Source organism: Anabrus simplex, chromosome 1 (assembly GCF_040414725.1).
Source record: "Anabrus simplex isolate iqAnaSimp1 chromosome 1, ASM4041472v1, whole genome shotgun sequence".
In the NCBI taxonomy this organism is placed as follows: Eukaryota; Metazoa; Arthropoda; class Insecta; order Orthoptera; family Tettigoniidae; genus Anabrus; species Anabrus simplex.
In genome coordinates this window covers 1,771,702,641-1,771,722,877 of record NC_090265.1, presented here as the reverse complement: position 1 = coordinate 1,771,722,877, position 20,237 = coordinate 1,771,702,641, and the positions used below count along the sequence as shown (strand labels likewise).

Below are 20,237 nucleotides of genomic sequence, written 5' to 3'. Positions count from 1 at the left end.
TTTGGCCATCATTTCCATCTTTTTATTTTCCTGAGAAACCTTCAATTACGGGCATTACAACTCAATTTCCATAATGTGGTGGGCCTGTCTGCTCCCGCTAAAAATCTCTGTTAAGATGGCAGGTCTCTCCCCCAGACAGAATCCCATCTCTCTTTCTCTCTCTTCCTCACATATTCTTTCTTCGTCACACATGACCACGCCTTGCCTCGGGAAATCACCTTCTCGATTCCCGCGCTCTATATAGCATCACGCCCTCACAAGCGGCGTCCTACTGCAAAATTTTTACTGCGTTAAATATCCATTCTCGCGGTTAAATATAATGGTACAGGTAGTTTTTTAAATATAATAATTTATTATTCTGAACTCCAGTACGGTTGTAAAATGAGATTTATAACTTGTAAGGGGCTGAATGTTCTCCAAGCAATTTCATGGATAACCAATGCATGGGAAAAGTCACGGCCTCAACAATTTGTAACTGCTTTCTGAAAGCTGGGTTTCCCGCTAGTGGTGGACATCCCGAAATAGAATCGGATACCCTTCCTGACAGCATGGAAACAACACAAGAGTTGATTAATGCAGCAGGTTACAGTGTACAAGTGAACACCTATATCGAAATTGATTCAGATATTCCAACAGAGTGTGAGAGTGGAGACATGAAAACGATTCTTCAGTCAATCCAAGGGAAGAAGGACAAAAATGAAGATTCTGATGGAAGCGGGAGTGAAGGTGATGCTAATGACGACTTTGAAGAAAATACGGAAATGAATGTGCTGCCAATAACCTCGTACAGTGAGGCTCTCGGCTTTGTTAAGCGAGTGAAAGAATTTCATTATAAACGATGAAAAAAAGGTGTATTTTGACCCAGGATTTAATTGCACATAGTGAAAACATCATTGCTAAACCAAAATGGACAAAACAAACGAACATTAAGGATTTTTTCAAGTGCTAATGTTTTACTGTACTATGCTAGAGATTGCTACATCTACAAACTGATTTGAAGTTTCGAAAACTCATACGTTCTTCTTAATTTTAACATGGTGAATGGTAATAGTGTACAGTGTGCTCAATAGAGGTTTCCATAGAAGTGTCTTTGTCTCTTTAATACAGTGCATCACAGCTGCAGCAGCCCATCTACAGCTTTCTCATGTGAGTACAGTGCAGTATATTGTGCAATACTGTATACAGTATACAGTTAAAGATACATTTGCGAGAATTGTTAACACATACAATACATGGGTTATTGTGTTCCAACTTATGTTTAATGGTACCGGTTTCATAACCTCTCGCGGGCGGACACCCCTTCGTAACGGACTTTTTTTCGGTTCCGAAGGTGTCCGTTATACGGTGGTTTTACTGTACATTTAATGTCACAGAACATGTTTCACACAATGTCTGCCCAGAAATGGGCAACAGAAATTCCCTATTCAGTGGCTTGAATCAAGTCTTGAAGTGTACAACAAACAGGGCAGGACTGACAGTCATACATGTGTTGGGTAGTTTGTTGCTCCCGACAATCGCAGAAGTCTGACTGATCTTTCAGATAACCCAATTTTTTTAGGTTGTCCTTGGATTTACCTACTCCACTCCTCAAACGATTCAGTGCCTTCCAGGTTGTCCATTCCAAATGATGACCAGGGGGTGGATATTCAGAAGGCACCATCCAATCAGAAAGATGCTCCATTTTTGTTCGCCACATATCACAACGTGCTGTTCTTGTTGGTTTATCCAGAGCCTTGGAGACACTGAGGAAACTTTTCCTGGACTTCAGTCTTCTGGGTGGAGGTCGATGTCCAAATAGAGGGTGCTTGCTTGTGAGATTCACTTTCGACCTCTCTTGCCTTGCAAACACTTCTCGCCGAATGTTTGGAGGAGAAATACCAGCCAAGCAGTAGAGTTTGTCAGTGGGAGTAGATTTCAGACACCCAGTTACTATTCCACATGTTTCATTAAGGGCTCCATCCACCCACTTCGTATGGGCTGACCTGAACCATACAGGACATGCATACTCAGCTGCAGAGAAATTCAGAGCAAGAGCTGAGGTTCTTAATAAAGTTGGATGGGCTCCCCATTTGCTTGAGCCAAGTTTACGGAGGATGTTATTTCAGGCTGAGACTTTCTGTCCAGAGTTAACACAGTGTTTCTTGTATGTTACGGTCCGGTTTAAAGTGACATCCAGGTACCTTGGTGTAAAACAATGCTTCAGTTGCTTACTCTCCCACGTCACGCACAGCTGTCTAGTAGCTTCTCGATTTTGAAGATGAAACGCACACACCTGGGTCTTAGTCGGGTTTTGCAGTGGCCGGTTCTTCTGATAGTACACTGAAAGTTCCTTACATGCATTTGAGAGCTGCATTCCAGTGGTTTGAAAGTCATCGCACTGGACAGCTAAAGCCAGGTCATCGGCATAAATGAAGCTTCTTGTATAGGAAGGCCTTGGCTGGTCATTCGTGTAGATGTTAAAGAGGATTGGCGAGAGGACACTGCCCTGAGGAAGTCCATTCCTTGATCCCTCCACCTACTGCACTTTCCTTGAAACTCAACAAAGAACCGTAAGTTATGATCTTCATTTCCATGTTGACGTTTAACCTATAATGTAGTGTTTGAGGGATGTTCCACCATTCAACACATAACAACAATATATTCAATTATAAGAAGACCGGTTTCGACTCCATGGAGTAATCATCAGTTCTTGGTGAAAATTAAATTAAAGGGAAACTGATAACAATCATCATAATGAAAAATCCATGCACCTATAGGTGGTTGCTTGGAAATACATCATTGAGTTGATAGATATTACCTAGAAATGTAACATACACTTGGCAAGGAGAACTTGGAGCTTAGAAAGTTCCCAGTTCTGGCTCTAACAGTCTTGTGTTCATAGAACGCGGAACACTGGAAATACATGTACTGGATTGAAAATATATACAAAAAACAATAAGGACACTTATAATGGTGTGGAAAACTTGGCTCTCTAAGAGCATTCTTGGATTTGACAGTTCTGTTTCTGTTTGAAAAAGATTGGATGAAATACACACAATGAAGCAAAATGTATGAAGACATAGATCTAGTCTAAACTGTCGCATGTTCATGTACACAGAACACTGGGAACACTTGTATTGTTTGATACCACACTCGTTCAAATTAAAACACTTATAACCATATGAAATATTGACGTTACAAGAGCGTTTATAGGTTTGACTGTCCTGCTTCCCCTGGCTAAACTAGTGAAATAAATATACATTGAATGTTAAAGATAAACTACTTGGTATTTAAAGTTCTGGTTTTTTGTTTCAAAAATTGTCATGTATTCATGGAACACAGAATAAAACTGCTGGTCCTGCTTCTGTCTACTGGAAACTAATGCATTAACGCAGTTGAAATTAATTGATTGAAAGTTTATACACCAATGCAAAACGCTTGGCACTTTAATATTCTTGGATATGAGTAAAATATCGTTGTATGTTTACACAACTTGGCATAGACTTGTCGAGCGGTCTTGTCACACTCAACCAGAATATGTGAACCTTAAAAAAAAAAATAAAAAAAAAGACTTGTTGACTATTACAACCACACATCACATGAAACGTTTGGTGAACATCTGAAGTTACACACTGGTCTGAGATGCTTAGTATTTAAGAGAGATCTTGGGTCTGTATTAAAATTGTTACCGTGTGTTAGTGGAACATGGCACTTAATTGTCGGTCCCGAATTAAGATACTTGCTGGTTTTAGTTTACATGAGCTTGCAGTGTTTTATGATAGATGGAATGAACTTATTAGTAGAATTAAGCTGGTTGAAGAGCTGGGGGAACATACTTCAATATTACAATATTTGAAATTAAGAGGGTTCCTCCTATTCAATACAAAGATGTTGATTAATGTGAAAGAATCACATATCGTTCACATGAGGTACTAGTTTCGGCACCAGATATGTGCCATCATCAGCCACAAAGTCAAATCGGGCAAACACAATAAAACCTTAAAACAACTTTAAACACACTATAACACCTGCATGGATGAATATGAAATATGACTTTAAAACAACTTTAAAAACACATATCATTTGCACAGATGAATATAAAATAAAATGTGGTAGATGATGAAGTTGCATTCCATTTTAAAATCCGTTAAAATGATGACTCTGTCGTTGTATACCCATGGAGGTTTGTCCAGCTTGTATATATCTTTAGTTTTTTTTAACTGTTGAATTATGCTGTGGGGTTTAAAGTCATATGAAGTTGACACTATGTGTGTTCTGGAGTTTGGTTCCGGAAAATAAACGTAAACATGAACTTGGTTAGATCCAAAGAATTAATTCCCACTTCAATATGGGTTGAGGAACCTGGGGAAGAAATTAGAAGTCGAATTAGGCAAAAGGTCGGAAGGAAAGATCAAAAAGAAAAGTCTAGAAAAACCACGAGAATACTAGAAACAAACTCACCTTGAGCAGCCTGAGTGATCGGCGGACGGAGCTGGACTGATGGATGCGATTATAAGGTTAAGGGGCGAGGCGGAAGGGAGGAGAGGGGAAGGGTAGAGGCGGAGCAACTGTCGCGGAGCTAAGGTGGAGCGGAAGGATGTGGTAGTGGGGGTAAATGGTGTGGATATGTACTACGTATGATTTGAAAGATCGAATTGTTTTTAGGTGGTCTAATATTTCTTAGTCATTTAATTAAGAGATCATAAAGAATATTAGATTTCTCAGAAATTTCATTTAAATTATAGTTGGGGTTGAAATATTGATCGCAATGAATGAAACAGTTTTCGACAATGTTCATAATTGGCCCTTTGTTTGCTATTTGAAGTATTTCAAAATCATGTTCTATATCAGTAAACATGATTAGAGTCGTGAATGTGTTGGCCTATAGCAGAAAACTTGTTATATCTTACCGCGTTGACGTGCTCTGAATATCTGGTTGCGAAGTTGCGTCCTGTTTGTCCCACGTAGGAGTCGCTGCAGTCGATACACTTGAATCTATAGATTCCAGATTTGGAAAATCTGTTAGAGGTGTTGACTGATGTTGAATTATGTATAATTTCTGAGGTCCTATTATTAGTTCTGAAAAAGATTTTTATGTTATGTTTTCGAAAAATATTGGTGATTTGATGGATACCATCGTTGAATGTAAAAGTAGATGAAACGTTAGTTATAGGTTTTTCTTTTGTGAGAGCAGTCTTGGGCCGGTGTCTAAATTGATTGATTATCTGTTCTATAAATGATCTGCTGTAACCGTTGAATTTGGCGATTGCTCTTATAATGTTGAGTTCGCTATTGAGGTCTTTTTTGGACATAGGTATCGTGAATGCACGATGAACCATGCTATTATACGCTGCACGTTTGTGTGTTTGAGGGTGTATGGAATCTTGACGAATAGTATTGGCAGTTTGTGTCTGTTTTCTGAAAATTCTATATGAAAGAGCAGATGGATTTCTGAGAATAGTTAAATCCAGAAAATTAATTACTTTATTATTTTCGGATTCAAGCGTAAATTTGATTATGGGGTCAATGCTGTTTAGTTCTTGCAGGGTAGAGGTCGCATTCTTGATTTCTTCATCCATTATAACAAATGTGTCGTCAACATATCTGGCCCACATGAGGATGTTTGGAAAAGTATTGCTATTTATTTTTGTATATTCCAGAAAATCTAAATAAATGTGCGCTAGAATTCCCGATGCAGGTGATCCCATGGCCAGTCCATTTTGTTGATAGATTCGATAAATTTGATGATCATGTTTAAGATCACAAACTAGCTAAACAAGGCTCAAAAGGTTCTTTCACAGGACCAGAGCCCTTCCTGGGAGTGTCACTCCAAAGCGTGAGACTGGCAATATCCCAGAGGACAAACCAGTCTCACTTAGATATTTGGAAGAGGTTAACTATAGCAAGGCAGGCACGTGAACTTATCAAAGGGCCTAGCCAAAGTTATAAAAAGGTCCTAATGAATTTGAATAGGACCAGAATGAGAATGGTAGTTGGACTGTTAACAGGCCACAATACCTTACAGAGACACCTACACATCATGAAAATCACCCAGGATCCGATGTGTAGAAGATGCGGTAAGTAGGAGACCTCCGCGCATGTGTTATGTCAGTGCGAGGCTCTTGCAAGCACCAGACATCGATACCTTGGCTCACATTTTGTGAACCTGGAAGACATCAGGAATGCCAATATCCGGACACTAGTATCCTTTATAGGAGCACTTGGGCTGGACTAGGCAAACCTGTTTAAGGGGCACAAAGGGTCTTCATAGACCTACGTGTGGAGCTCTGCGAAGACAGGGCTCACCCATTTCTTATCTATCTATCTATCTATCTATCTATCTATCTATCTATCTATCTATCTATCTATGCCACTGAGGCTGAAAAGCCCCTTTATGTAGCATCTCCTTATAACACAATACAGGTTTATGGATATACTAACTACATTTTATAATAAAATATTAAATTAAAAATTAAACTTAAAAATTAAAATACCAAATCCATTAAAATTAAAACATAAATTATATAAGAAATAATAAAGTACATCATTCAATTTTTTAATATTTAGGCTGCAAGAATCTAAAGAATATAAAAAACAGAAACAATTTTCTTAAAAATATACATATTTCTGACCTTTTTTTTTTGCTAGGGGCTTTACGTCGCACCGACACAGATAGGTCTTATGGCGACGATGGGATGGGAAAGGCCTAGGAGATGGAAGGAAGCGGCCATGGCCTTAATTAAGGTACAGCCCCAGCATTTGCCTGGTGTGAAAATGGGAAACCACGGAAAACCATCTTCAGGGCTGCCGATAGTGAGATTCGAACCTACTATCTCCCGGATGCAAGCTCACAGCCGCGCGCCTCTACGCGCATGGCCAACTCGCCCAGTATTTCTGATTGTTAGACAGAAGAATGTCTGATCTCAGCCCCTTGCGTACTCCTCCAGGAAGATACATGTTAAGTACTACTTTAGTTAGGTACAGTTCCTGTTATTTGCGAAACGGTGAAGATTAAAGACATTGAAGATACGGGATGCAGTGCAACCAAAGGTTTGTGAAATTTAGTGGTACGATGAAGGGGAATTTGAACGGTAGTTTTTTGTAAACCTATTATCTCTGTTATGTACTGACTCCTGAGATTTAAATGCATTATAAAGGTAGGGTGGGGTCTTCAGTTTGAGAATTTTGTGCGTAGCAATGGCTACTGAGATTTCCCGTCGTTCATGAAGTTTCAACCACTGCAGTTGTATGTAATAGGGTCTTATGTGTTCATCACGCCTGGCATTTGTCACGTAACGAGCACATGTGTTTTGTACCCTCTGTAGTTGTATGTTCAAAGTTTCAGATAAGTCGTTGTATACGACTGATCCATAGTCAATTATAGGGAATATAAAACTTTGAACAAGTAGTTTTCGCATAAAAGGTGGTGTACATGACACGTTACGTTTCAAAATATGCATGGATGACACAACTTTTCTGATCACATTTGACGTATGATCAGACCAGGATAGGATTCTGTCGAAAATGAATCCTAGATTGTTAACGGTGTGACTATAATGGATATCTGTATCTAGAATTTTTATTGCTGGGAGGGATTTGAGGTCAACAGTTTTCAGGAGTTTATGGCTTTCTCTAGTTGCTCTATGGTAATATTATTAGTGAGGTCGGTGGACACCTTATCTATTTGGCGTTCTATTTTAACTCTATTCATATAACCCCCTATTTTTCCATTGAGCAAAAGTTGATGGGCAATGGCATCTGGGGGCAAATTGATGTGTACAGGGGTTTCTGTGAAGTCATTATTAAGCCTCTTTAAGAGTCGCCGGGCTTTCTGACTACTTTTAGACATGTCCAGCTCTTCAAGGGTAGATATCCAATGATTTCGTTTATCTTCCGCTAACATTGTTGTCAACTCTAGACCTTTCTGCACAGTCTGTTCCCCAAAGGGATTCGTCTCGAATAGATCAATGCATTCAGCCAGCAGAGCTGAGGAATGTTGATTGAGACCAGGAACATAATTCATTCGATAACCTGGGAATTGACTGTCTGGAGTTCTTGTTCACTGCATCTACAAACAGATCGTAGTCAGTCATAGAAATACCTATATATCAGATACAGCATCCTCCAGATATGCAGTGAACTTGTTCCAGTCTGCTTCTTAAAATTATATCGCCTGCAGAAAGGTACGCCCATGGGACACACCGCAGCAAATACCTGACACGTGATGGGGTCTGTGCTGTGTGTGTGGTATAGGGGTGCCGATGTTCTTTATACACTGCTGAGCAATTCCTTCGCTAACAAAGATTAGATCAGGGTTATAACCTCGTTGCCAACATCCGCTTTTAAAAGAAGGAGGATTTTTAACATCATGTAACAGTAGCATCTGGTGGGTCTCAGCCCATTCCAGCACAGCCTCTCCATCTTCATTCTCATGTTCATATCCCCAGACGTTGTTTTGGCCTTTAAAGTGACCATTTACAATGTGGGCAGCTTGATTGTCGAAATTCCTTGGTTTCTGGAAATGGAATGCAGAATTTGGTGGTTTATATTGTACCCGTAAAAATGTGTTCATATCTTTAATGCGCTTGATATTAAATAAACGAGCATGATTCTTAATCTCGGTTGTGGCTTTATCATTGGAGCTGGTACAGAGAGAGGTATAGTTATCAAATTGAGAGATTATTTTGATAAATTGAGTTTATTGATCATCAAAAGCAAGTTCATATCACCTTCATACAGCAGCGTGGAAATGTCGTGGCTGGTTGGTACCTCCAAGTCCTGGGATGGTGCTGGACATCGACTGGGCAGGGACCACACCTGCTCGGATGAGGAGTTCTGGAACGTCTGGAGGTTCTGGAAGTGTCTCGACGTTCTGGAAGTCTCGACGTTCTGGAATGTCCCGACGATTGGTACGCGTTCCTGGGTTCGATTCGAGACGTAATTCACACCTGAATTTCCTGTACGGCACTCCACACATTCAGGGCACTGTCTGAACAGATATGACCTTTTAATTATAATTACTGCAAAAACGTTCTAGAATAATCACTCGAAGAACAAGTACTGGTAGAAATGCAAGTTCATAAGGCAAGCTCACTGTAAGTCAGGATGTTCTAGAGGATTACTGTTACTGCAATCCTAAATGCACAGTTCTGAAGGTTTAAAACATATTGGCAATGAACTGAATAAGTAGCACTCGGAAACTGTCCTGTTGCATTAATAAGCGAAGTGAATAGCCATTAAAGAAAATAATATTTGAAAGAAAAAGTCTGACTTCATAAATTATGGATCACTCAAAATACTGGAAAGTTCTAGGCTTTCGGGAAATGCGATATGCGTATTCCGAATCGTCACAGTCTTTAAGAATCAAAACATAAGTCCCTGTGCAGCACTTGGAAAGCATTGCATATTTCGCAATTAAACGTAATGTTGAATGTCCCCTAAGTTCAATGTTCCAGAAATTGATTTAAAAATATAAGTTCGAATAAGTTCGAAACGTAAGTTCAATGCGATACACAACACACGTGAAAATTCAATCGTCGTCGAATAAGTAAGTCCTTATGTGGCACTTAAGAAAAAGCAAAGTTCCAATGTGTAGAAATAACAAAGTTCCAATGTGCAAAAATGTTAAAGTCCCAACACGACACTCGAAGAAAATAAAGTTCCGTGACAATGTTCCAGTATGTCACCTTAAGAAAATAATAAAGTCTTATCGCGACACTCGGCGAAAATAACTAAGTTCCAATGAGACGCTTCAGAAAAAAAAACAAAGTTCTTATATGGCACTTTAAGAAAAAAACAAAGTCCAATCACGACACACGACAAAAAAACAAAGTCCCAATGTGTCAATATGACAAAGTTCCAATACGATGCTCGCAGAAAACAAAGTCCCATTCAGGCACTTCAAGAATATGGCAAAGTCCTGATACAACACTTAGAGAAAATACCGAACTTGGATTTCGCAGACTGTCGACTAGAAGTTCGACACGCACAACACTTCTCTTGTCACCCGTGTCACAGAGACGGCGGAGTGACAGACACTGAATTCGTAGGTCGGGTGGTCTTCCTTTTATACACGTCCGCATGGAAGTGTCTAGAACTCTGGTACTATCTACCCTTATAACTTCTATAATACTCGGTGGATTTTCTTGAAATCTGAAGAGATGATGTCCATTGTAGAGGCTTTTAAGTTGGCAATGTCAAAATAGCGATAAATTAGCTCAAAGATGTACTTTTGAGGACGAGCTGGATCATTACCATATATGGTAGCGGATAGCTGGCTTACGGCGGCCACGTCACTCGCTGGGCACGTCACCACGTTCGGCGGGCTGCCTACCTTCCATCTCGCGCGAAGTTCAACAAACATACTTCGAACTTCTCTCGTAACGGTGTTCCCGGTACAATATATAGAGGAAACAGTGCAATGATTTAACTCAACTGTAAGGAGTTCTACGTCAGCACAGTCAGATATGTCAGTGGATAGGACCACTATACCACGTTTGACAAATTTGCACTTCCATGCTGTTGACTTGGTCTCTCTACCACTAAACGCATGCCAGAAATCCTTGGCCTGCTCTGATTATTGTCTCGATGGGTTTCTTGTACACAAAGGACATCACAGCCATGTTCCTTACATAAACAGTTCTTCTTTTACAAGGGGCATTCCTTCGAAGTTTATAGACATAATCGACAACTGTGGTCCTGAAAAGGACCTTTTAAGAATCATCTTTCAACGCTACTGGAATGGAAGAATTAGCTGGTAGATATGTGCACACTCTACCGTTTCCAGGGAGCACCGTCAGTCACAGTCTATTTAATCAAACTTAACTGCTCAATTTATTCTGTGGCTGCACATGTGGAGGTTTCTTCCGTGCTGCCCGGATCCATATTGAAGATACTATATGTAGTATGCTAATTAGTTTATAATATCACCTATTCAATACATTAAAATTTTAAACAATTAGGAATTTATCTTTATTTCCATATGAGATATGTTTCGCATTTCATTGAAGGCATCATCAGTCACAGTACTACCTCAAGGCATAAATCAGATACCATTGCTGCTGGACACTGGTAAATTACCCTGTGGTCTTACGTATTGGTGCCAGTCACTTGTATCTTTTCCTTAGACTGCCCCCATGTAAATATGTTAATATAACCTTTGTAAGACACCCTAACATTTTGACGTCATCCTTCACAACTGGTAATTTACAGCCAACGGCTGATATGTTGGTATCCATATTATCACTGAACATTGTTTTTCTCATTGACTATCTCTACTGTAATATGTCAATATTATTTCTTAGTACTTATGATTTAAATACAAATCAGGTACCTGATTCATGCCTTGAGGTAGTACTGTGACTGATGATGCCCTTAGTGAAAGGCGAAACATGTCTCATATGGAAATAAAGATAAATTCCTAATTGTTTACGATTTTAATGTATTGAATAGGTGATATTATAAACTAATTAGTATCCTACATACTGTAAGTGGTATGTTCCAAGCTGTCAGTGGAGAGATGGCGTGGAATGACATTAGTAGACGAATAAGTTTGAGTGGCGTCTTTAAAAGTAGGAAAGATCTCAATATGAAGTTAAAGTTGGAATTCAAGAGGACAAATTGAGGCAAATATTCATTTATAGGAAGGGGATTTAGGGATTGGAATAACGTACCAAGGGAAGTTTTATTCTCCAGATGCTTTTATATAAACTTTATTGCGCACAAGTTGTGCAGTATTAGGATAATTAATCAATACAGAGGTCTATGACTGATTTCACACGATTTTTACACGACAGTACGTGATATCGGTCACAATGTTTATCACAGAGTTCACATATGCACATCGAGTCCGGGTCGTGGTATGTCTTCGACCTACAGATTTTGTGATGGTAGCCATGGACTGCCATGGAATTTACAAAATGTCTCAGCTCCTGGTTTGTGCCGGTCCATGCTCTGTTCATGGCCTCTGAGGAGTAGAACTCTGGCCATATCTCCTTCTTTTTCTTCTCCTTCTCTAACCGCAGTTTCTTCCGTTCTCTGTACAGGGCAGATTGAATTTCCATCTCAGGTCCTCTATTAGAAATGTTGCTTTTAGGGACATCATAAGTCCCATATTAAGAGTGTTTATATGTGCATTGACATAATAATGATATGTATATTCACGATTGCCTGTTCTCATATTTGGCTGAAGATGATGCTCACCAGCGTTGAAACTAGTTCCAAGTAAATGTTATAACTTGTTTAAGTTTGGTAGTGGTGTTGAAAGGGTGGATTTTCAATTTTACTTATCTATTATTCTCGGTTCAATACAGACTTAAAAAAAGAAATTCTTACATTTAAAAGAGTAGCGTTGCAAGGATGTTGCGGGGTTTGGGCTGGGAAGACTTGGGAGAGAGAAGATGGGCTGCTCGTTTAAGTGGTGTGTTATGGATGTTGATTCCCGTTGGGAGCCTGAAATGTTTGTCCCGAATTTGTCTATTTATAATACCAGTATGGTTGGTCCGTTGTTGGAAGTTGTGAATTTTCCAGCTGGCTCATCCCTTGGTGGGTGGCACATCTAGCGGGACACGTGGCTGGTGCATGCCGTGGGGGCTGCTGCGTGGGCTGCTTGGGGCTCCAGGCGGTACCGATGCACTGAGAGAGACTTTGTCTCGTTATCAAAATTTGATGCCTGCCTGGCCATCAGATGATATAGATGTTGATTCCCATAGGGAACCTGAAATATTTGTCCTGAATGAATAAATTTATAATGCCAATATAGTTGGTCCATTATTGGACATAATAAATTTTCCAGATAACTAATTCCTGAGACAAAGTCTCTCATGGTGCGCTGGTGCTGCTAGTGGCTCCGGGTGACCTCTGCGGTTTGCGCTGGCCGTGCGTCTTTGTGGGTGTGCTGTTTGCCGACTGATGGGCCCGGTCTGGCACGTTGGGGCAGGCTGCTGGCGGCCGGAAGTGGTTTGGCTGGAGGATTTGTGGTGTCCAGTGGCGGACTAACTCTGTTGGTGAATTTACTCATTCAGGCCGGGTATTTCTAGTTCCCTGTGGGAAACGACATCTGTATCACGTGATGGCCAAGCAGGCGTCAATTTTTGAAAGTGAGACGGGGTCTTTCGTGTTGCATATTGGCGCTACTGGTGGCTCCCGGTGGCCTGGGCGGTGTGCACTGGCCGTGCGTCTTGGTGGGTGTGCTGTTTGCCGGCTGATGGGCCCAATTTAGCGCAATGGGGCAGGGGGTTGGCGGCCAGGAGTGGGTTGGCTGGAGGATTTGTAGTGTCCAGTAGCAGACCAACTATGCTGGTATTAAGTGGTATGTTCCGAGCTGTTAGTGGGGAGATGGTATGAAATGACATATGGATACGAATAAGTTTTGAGTGGTGTCTTTAAAAGTAGGAAAGATCACATTATGAAGATAAAGTTAGAATTCAAGAGGATAAATTGTGGCAAATATTCATTTATAGGAAGGGGAGTTAGGGATTGGAATAACTTACCAAGGGAGATGTTCACTAAATTTCCATTTTCTTCGAAATCATTTAAGAAAATGCTACGAAAACAACAGATAGGGAATCTGCCACCTGGGTGAATGCCCTAAATGCAGATCAGTACTGATTGATTGATTGATTGATTCAGGAAAGTAGCAATAATGATCGCTAGTACAAACGGGTGGGAAGAATGGCAGGGTGGTACTCAGAATGAGGAGATACAGGGCGAGTTAGTACTGGACTTGATTGTTGAAGCTGCATGCACAGACCAGCTTTGGTGGTAGGGTCATGTGAGGCAAATGGAGGAGGATAGATTACATACGAGAGTAATGGAGTCAGTCATGGAGGGTAAGAGATGTGGAGAGAGACAAAGATGATGATGGTTAGACTCAATTTATAATGGGCTGTTTCAAAACCTCATCCATTATTCCAACAACTGAACACCTATAGTACAATTATCCTGCAGCTGTGTACTAGCATTTTCAAATACTTTATATATAGGCCTATTACTGACGGACTGAAGGATGGTTTTTTTACATCACTCTACTCAAGGTTTTTAACATCACCCTCATTGTAATCATAATTTGTAATAGGGCATGAATTGCCTTTGGACAACAAGAACCCTAAGTTATAAATAATAGCAGGCCAAGAACTATTAATTCTATCTACAGCTCGCCCTAAAGTCATCCATCTTGTTGTTACATGTTTGATAAATTCTTGCCACTCTCAATCAACAGATGAAAACGTTTATTTTAATTGTTCTCTGTGAGAATGAGAAAAATGCATTACGCTCTCAACATCTACGTCTAAACAATCCAAAGCATGACAAAAAAGATTGTATATAATGTATGCTGGGCAACCTAACTATATTAATTTTTAATTGTTTTTCTTTAATAATGTAAAAATTAATGATATTGCCTAAAATTGGAATTAGTTTTTTCTCATTTTTTGTTTTTTGTGAGTGGTTTTCAGGTAACGAAGACTCATTATAATTGCAGTATATATAGCTTAAGCGTGTTGTTAAGTTTCACTAATAGGAAACGTCCTCTCAGTTTCAATTACTGTGTTGATGGGGTGAAAATACCTTATGGGGATTGCTGTAAGTACCTGGGTGTTAATATACGGAAAGATCTTCATTGGGGTAATCACATAAATCGTATTATCAATAAAGGTTGCAGATCTCTGTACATGCTTATGAGGATATGTAGGGGTTGTAGTTAGGATGTAAAGAAGAGGGCATATAAGTCTGTGGTAAGACTTCAATTAGTGTATGGTTCCAGTGGATGGGACCTCACCAGGATTACTTGATTTGAGACCTGGAAAGGAACCAAAGAAAAGCAGCACAATTTGTTCTGGGTGATTTCCGACAAAAGAGTAGTGTTTGCTAAAATGTTCCAATTTTTGGGCTGGGAAGACTTGGAAATAAGGAGACAAGCTTCTCGATTAAGCAGTGTGTTCCAAGCTGTCAGCGAGAAGATGGTTTTGGATGATATTGATAGACGAATAAGCTTGAGTGGGTTTTTTTAAAAGTAGGAAAGAGGGTAATGTTGGAATTCAGAAGGACAAATTGGGGCAAACATTTGTTTAACTTATAGAAAGAGGAATTAGAGATTAGAATAATTTACCAAAGAAGGTCTTCGAAAAATTTCAACTTCTTTGAAATCATTTAAGAATAGAAAATGTACAACCTGGGCAAGAGTTTTGATTGATGATTTTATTTATTTATTTATTTATTTATTTATTTATTTATTTATTTATTTATTTATTTATTTATTTATTTATTTATTTATTTATTTATTTATTTATTTATTGTTACATGTACATTTCTTTATGTTAGGAGCCATTTGATTCTGATTACACCATTGTACAAAATATCAGTGTCTTGCTCTTGCTCATCCTCATTTAAAATTATTTTTTATTTACAGTTTTGTAAAGCATTATGTCATCAGCAAGCAGCAAACTACCGGCATGACAAAGATTGTTAGGTAAGTCATTAAACAAAATTAAAAATAGAAAGGGACCCAAGTTTGATCTTTCGGTAACACTAGAAGAACTATTGAACTTCTCAGAGTTTTTTCACCTTTGAAAAACTCGAAGTGATGTCGATCCTTTGAGCAGGTACACAGCAACTGAAGTAATGGTTTCAAGAATGAGTGCATCTTTTAACATGAATATTGTGATCTAGCTTGTCTGATGCTTTTCTGAAATGTGTATAAACAATAACAGTTCTCCTGTTCTTATGTAATATATCACACAGCATTCAACGAAATCCCATCAGAATTCTAATAACAGATTTATTAGGCTAAATTTCAGAAATACTTTAATATAATTTTAGATTTTTGCATATATAGTAGGGTTGAAAGATAAACGACTACTGACATCTGGTTTTTTGTTACAATTGTCTTTTTAACCACCTTGTTTCTTTGATTATACTGCACTTTCTTGCATTATTAACATACTTTTTTAAATGAAAAATGCAGGCAAAAATTTTGGGTGCGTGTATTATTCAAGGAAATACGATATACAAACACGGTATTTATATTTAAAAGGTACATCAAATATACCGTACACAAAATTGGTTCTGCTCATTCATAGTTATCATCATTGGCGTAAAAGTATGGTGTAAGTTTTCTTCTGAACTGTTAAGAGAGTACATACTTCAGCCGAATGGATTTGAAGTAGGGACACTGAAAATAATTCTTCCCGTTATGAGCTGAAAATATGACCTGATGTAAAATAAATATGAGTTAACTAAATTACCAATCACGTAAGTAATAATGGCATTCTGGCTTAAAAAAAAAAAAAAAAAAAAAAACGGGTGGGGAAGAATTGCCGCTGCTATCACTGCTTACATCTCTCCATAAGAAGTTTTCTTCACTTCCATCTAATGTATTCGAGATTCCCCTTTTCTTGAAGCTCTTTTAATCGCCTTCAAAGAAATCATGTCCCAAGTGTGCAATATCCACTCACAGATGAGTTCCGCGGGTGGTTTCCAGCTCACTTTCTGCCACCAGAACTGCTAGTTTTTTATGCACATTGCGTGTGAATGGTTTATTTATTGAAACGTGCAAGAGTTGAAGTATCAATGTCATTCTGCCAGGTATTGTTGCCAAATCAGTTTTCCTGATTTCTAGTAATTTCATTCTCTTCCATCAGGTGGCCACAAAAACTATCCAAAACAAGGAGGGCTGGGTATCAAAGTAGAGAGCCTGCTCATTTCCCCTAACTTGTACCTTATCTTGTACAAGTGATGTATTCACCCCTTTTTTAAAAATTGTTTTCATTTTGGAACAATGTAAGGTGCAAGCTTTTTGCCATCAGCTATTAAAGCAAGCATTACAGTATATCATTGTTTTTCGCTTCAAGTAGTGCGTAAAATAACACTCTATCAATCAATAAATACTGATCTGCATTTAGAGCAGTCGCCCAGATGGCATATTCTCTATCTGATGCTTTCCTAGCCTTTTCTTAAATGATTTCAAAGAAATTGGATATTTCTTGAACATCTAGCTTGGTAAGTTATTCCAATCCCTAACTCCCCTTCCAATAAATAAATATTTGCCCCAGTTTGTCCTCTTGAATTCCAACTTTATCTTCATATTGTGATCTTTCCTACTTTTAAAGACGCCAATCAAACTTATTCGTCTTCTAATGTCATTCCACGCCATCTCTCCGCGGACAGCTCGGAACATACCACTTATATCACAAATATTATTATAATATTTAAAAATCCACCTGTTCATTACAATACAATACAATACAATACAATCCACTATTTCATGTGGTTAAAACTTATACATAATACATAAAAGTCATAGTTACATATTCCACCCTTTTTTACAGCCATCATCAGCCTATCTCAATCTTAAAAATTAATGGATATGGGATCTTTCTAATCTTATAAACTATAGAGTAAAATGTTGAACAATGATCTCATAAAATGTTATACTATAACATCTAAAATAGAGATATTGCACAGAAAGTATGTTAAAAATACTATGAATTAACAGTTTTTGAAGATTATAACGTGGATAATCATGAATATTTGAGCGTTTAAAACCAAAATGGATCCTCTTCTTATACATCATTAGGACTGTGACGGCCTTGAGTATACAAGCACAATCATCTAAGGGGGATGTTTGCTCAATTCCCATAGCATGAGTTCAAGATAGTAAAATCAATGTCCGTTATTTAAAATAGAAGTGTGAAAGTATCAAATGTATTAAAATATGTACGGTTGATTTATCAGAAAGTCGTAGAAGAGAAAATGGGACTTCTTGTTGAGACGTTGCTAATGATAAAATGTTGTGTCAAAGCTAGCTGATGTCAGTGTTTAGTTAAGTTAGTACGGTAATCAGTTGGATCCAAAAGACGGTCAAGTGGCTGTTGTTAACAATGTTGAAACATTTGTTCGAAGAAATGATTGAGTTTTACCTGAAACAAAATGTTAAAGTGAGTTAGTTAAATAGTATTGTGCATGAGACTTCCCGTAGGTACGTAAAAAATGCCTAAAGTGGTACTTACTCATACGATGCGTGTTAAGTACGTCAGGCTGTTCCAGCAATGCTAGCATGCCTGACCTTTCTACTTCTAGTATTATACCGGTGTGGCTGAGGCGGTGAAGGACACGGAGGGGGAGAGAGGGTGGGCGGATCCTTGCGCGCAGGTGTTGTTAGAGGGCTGTTAGGAGCAGGATGGGCGGGCCTGACATTTGGCGAGGTGGTGGGAGCTTTAGAACAAAAAGTTCTAAAAGTCTGCAGAATTGTATTATGTTTCGAATTCACAATACCTAATAACTTTGGAGTTTGCTCATATAAAGGATTTTTTTGCCTCCGTGGCATCATTAAGATTATGGTCTTTGTTATAGGCTTGGTCTAAAAAGATGTAAAGACTTTTTTTAATTCATTCATAAGTTTTCCTTTGCCTATACATCTTAGAATAGTGAGATCCTTATCAATTGATGTAAACTGGTGTCTTGTTTCACTCATATGTGAGCTCATCGCTGAATATTTGTTATGTTTGAAGGCATTGTAATGCTCCTTATATCTCGTATAGAAGCTGCACCCAGTTTGACCAACATAACTAAATCCACACTGAGCGCAAGTTAGTCTGTAAATACCAGATCTCGAAAAACGGTTGTTTAAAAAAAATATACTTTGATTTGTATTTACTGTTCTGAAGGCAATATTAATGTTGTATTTCTTCAGTGTGTTCGCGATCTGGTGGATGGCTGGGTTGTTGTATGTAAACGTGGCGTATCCGTGGTTTATCCGGAATGAGATTCGTGGATAGTTTATATTTAACTTTATTAATTAACCGGTTAATCATTTCAACTTTGAACCCATTAAGTTTAGCCAAGTTCCTTATATAGTTAAATTCAATTTTTAATTTGTGAAGGGAAGGTGGGATTTTCAAAGCTCTGTGTATTAAATTATAGAATGACGCCTGTTTTTGAGAATTGGGATGTAAAAAGGAATTATTTATGGTTATAAGAGATTGTGTGGGTTTCCTGTAAATTTGAAAATCAAAAGTATTATTGATGCGCGTGATTGTTATATCTAGAAAATGTAAAGACTCTTTAACTCCATCTTCCTTAGTGAATTTTATATTAGGGTCAATTTTATTTAAATTCCCTAAAACTTCGTCGCTGTTAATGACATTTTTGTCAATAACCACAAAAGTGTCATCCACGAATCTTAGCCATAAACATATACCTTTTATATGTGCTTTGATTTTCGTATGCTCTATTGAATCCATGTAAATGTCAGCCAAGACGCCGGACAAAGGGTCACCCATGGCTAAGCCAGTCTGTTAATAAATCTTTCCTTTAAAAGAGAATAAGTTGTTATTCAATACAAAATTCAAGATTTTCATAAATTCATCAATTTTCAGCTTACTTAGGCTGCTATGTTTTGAAATAATGTCATAGATAAATTTGACCAGTTTTTTAGTAGGTATATTTGGATACATGTTTATGACATCATAGGAACACATTATGTGGTTAGGTTGTAAGTCAAATTTACTTAAAATATCGCAAAATTTGATTGAATTCTTTAAAGGATGTTTATTATTAAACTTATAATGTTGTTTTAGAAAACCGTGGATATATTTGGAAACTTTATAGGTAGGGCTATTACGGCAATTAATAATCGGACGCGCGGGAATTTTGTTCTTATGGATTTTAGGTAGGGCTCTGGCTACTGGAATGCTGGGGTTCATGTTGATAAGTCTCTGTTGTTTCTGTTCATTAAGAAGGAATGTGGAGTTTTTTTATTATAGATTTTAAATTACATTGTATTCTTACGATAGGATCTTTGCTAACTATTGTATAAATCTTATCCATAAAAAATTTCTTCTCTTTTATTTATGTAACTGTCCTTATCCAATAACACTATAGACCCTCCTTTATCAGCTTTTGTGACTATGATGTCACTATCTTCTATTTTAGTTCTCAAATTAAAAATTAATATTTTTTGATTATAATCAGATTTAGTGTTAAGTTCTTTAGCTAGTGTAGATAATTTATTTTTTATATCAAAACTAGTGTCATTTTGAACTTCAAAGGGGAGTTTAGAAATGTTAACCTCTATCTCAGCCACTGTGGTAATAATATCTAAGTCCTTTTTTTCACTAGGCCAATTATACTTTTTATCCTTTTGTACAATGTAATTTAAAATCTATAATCAAAAACTCCACTTTCCTTCTTAATGAAAAGGAACAACAGAGACTTATCAACATGAACCCCAGCATTCCAGTAGCCAGAGCCCTACCTAAAAT

At 38.1% G+C, this 20,237-nt stretch overlaps 1 protein-coding gene across 2 annotated transcripts in view; it reads left to right on the top strand.

Annotated features, from left to right (window-relative positions):
• LOC136858798 (zinc finger protein 718) overlaps positions 1 to 20,237 on the top strand; it is a 115,137-nt gene that overhangs the window by 69,887 nt on the left and 25,013 nt on the right. The window contains exon 4 of one of the 2 annotated variants that reach the window (XM_067138612.2): positions 15,386 to 15,445. The exons of the other annotated variant lie outside the window; for it this stretch is intronic. Coding sequence (XP_066994713.1) covers positions 15,386 to 15,445 — 60 coding nt within the window. The remainder of the gene's footprint in view (positions 1 to 15,385; positions 15,446 to 20,237) is intronic. 2 annotated transcript variants of the gene reach the window in all.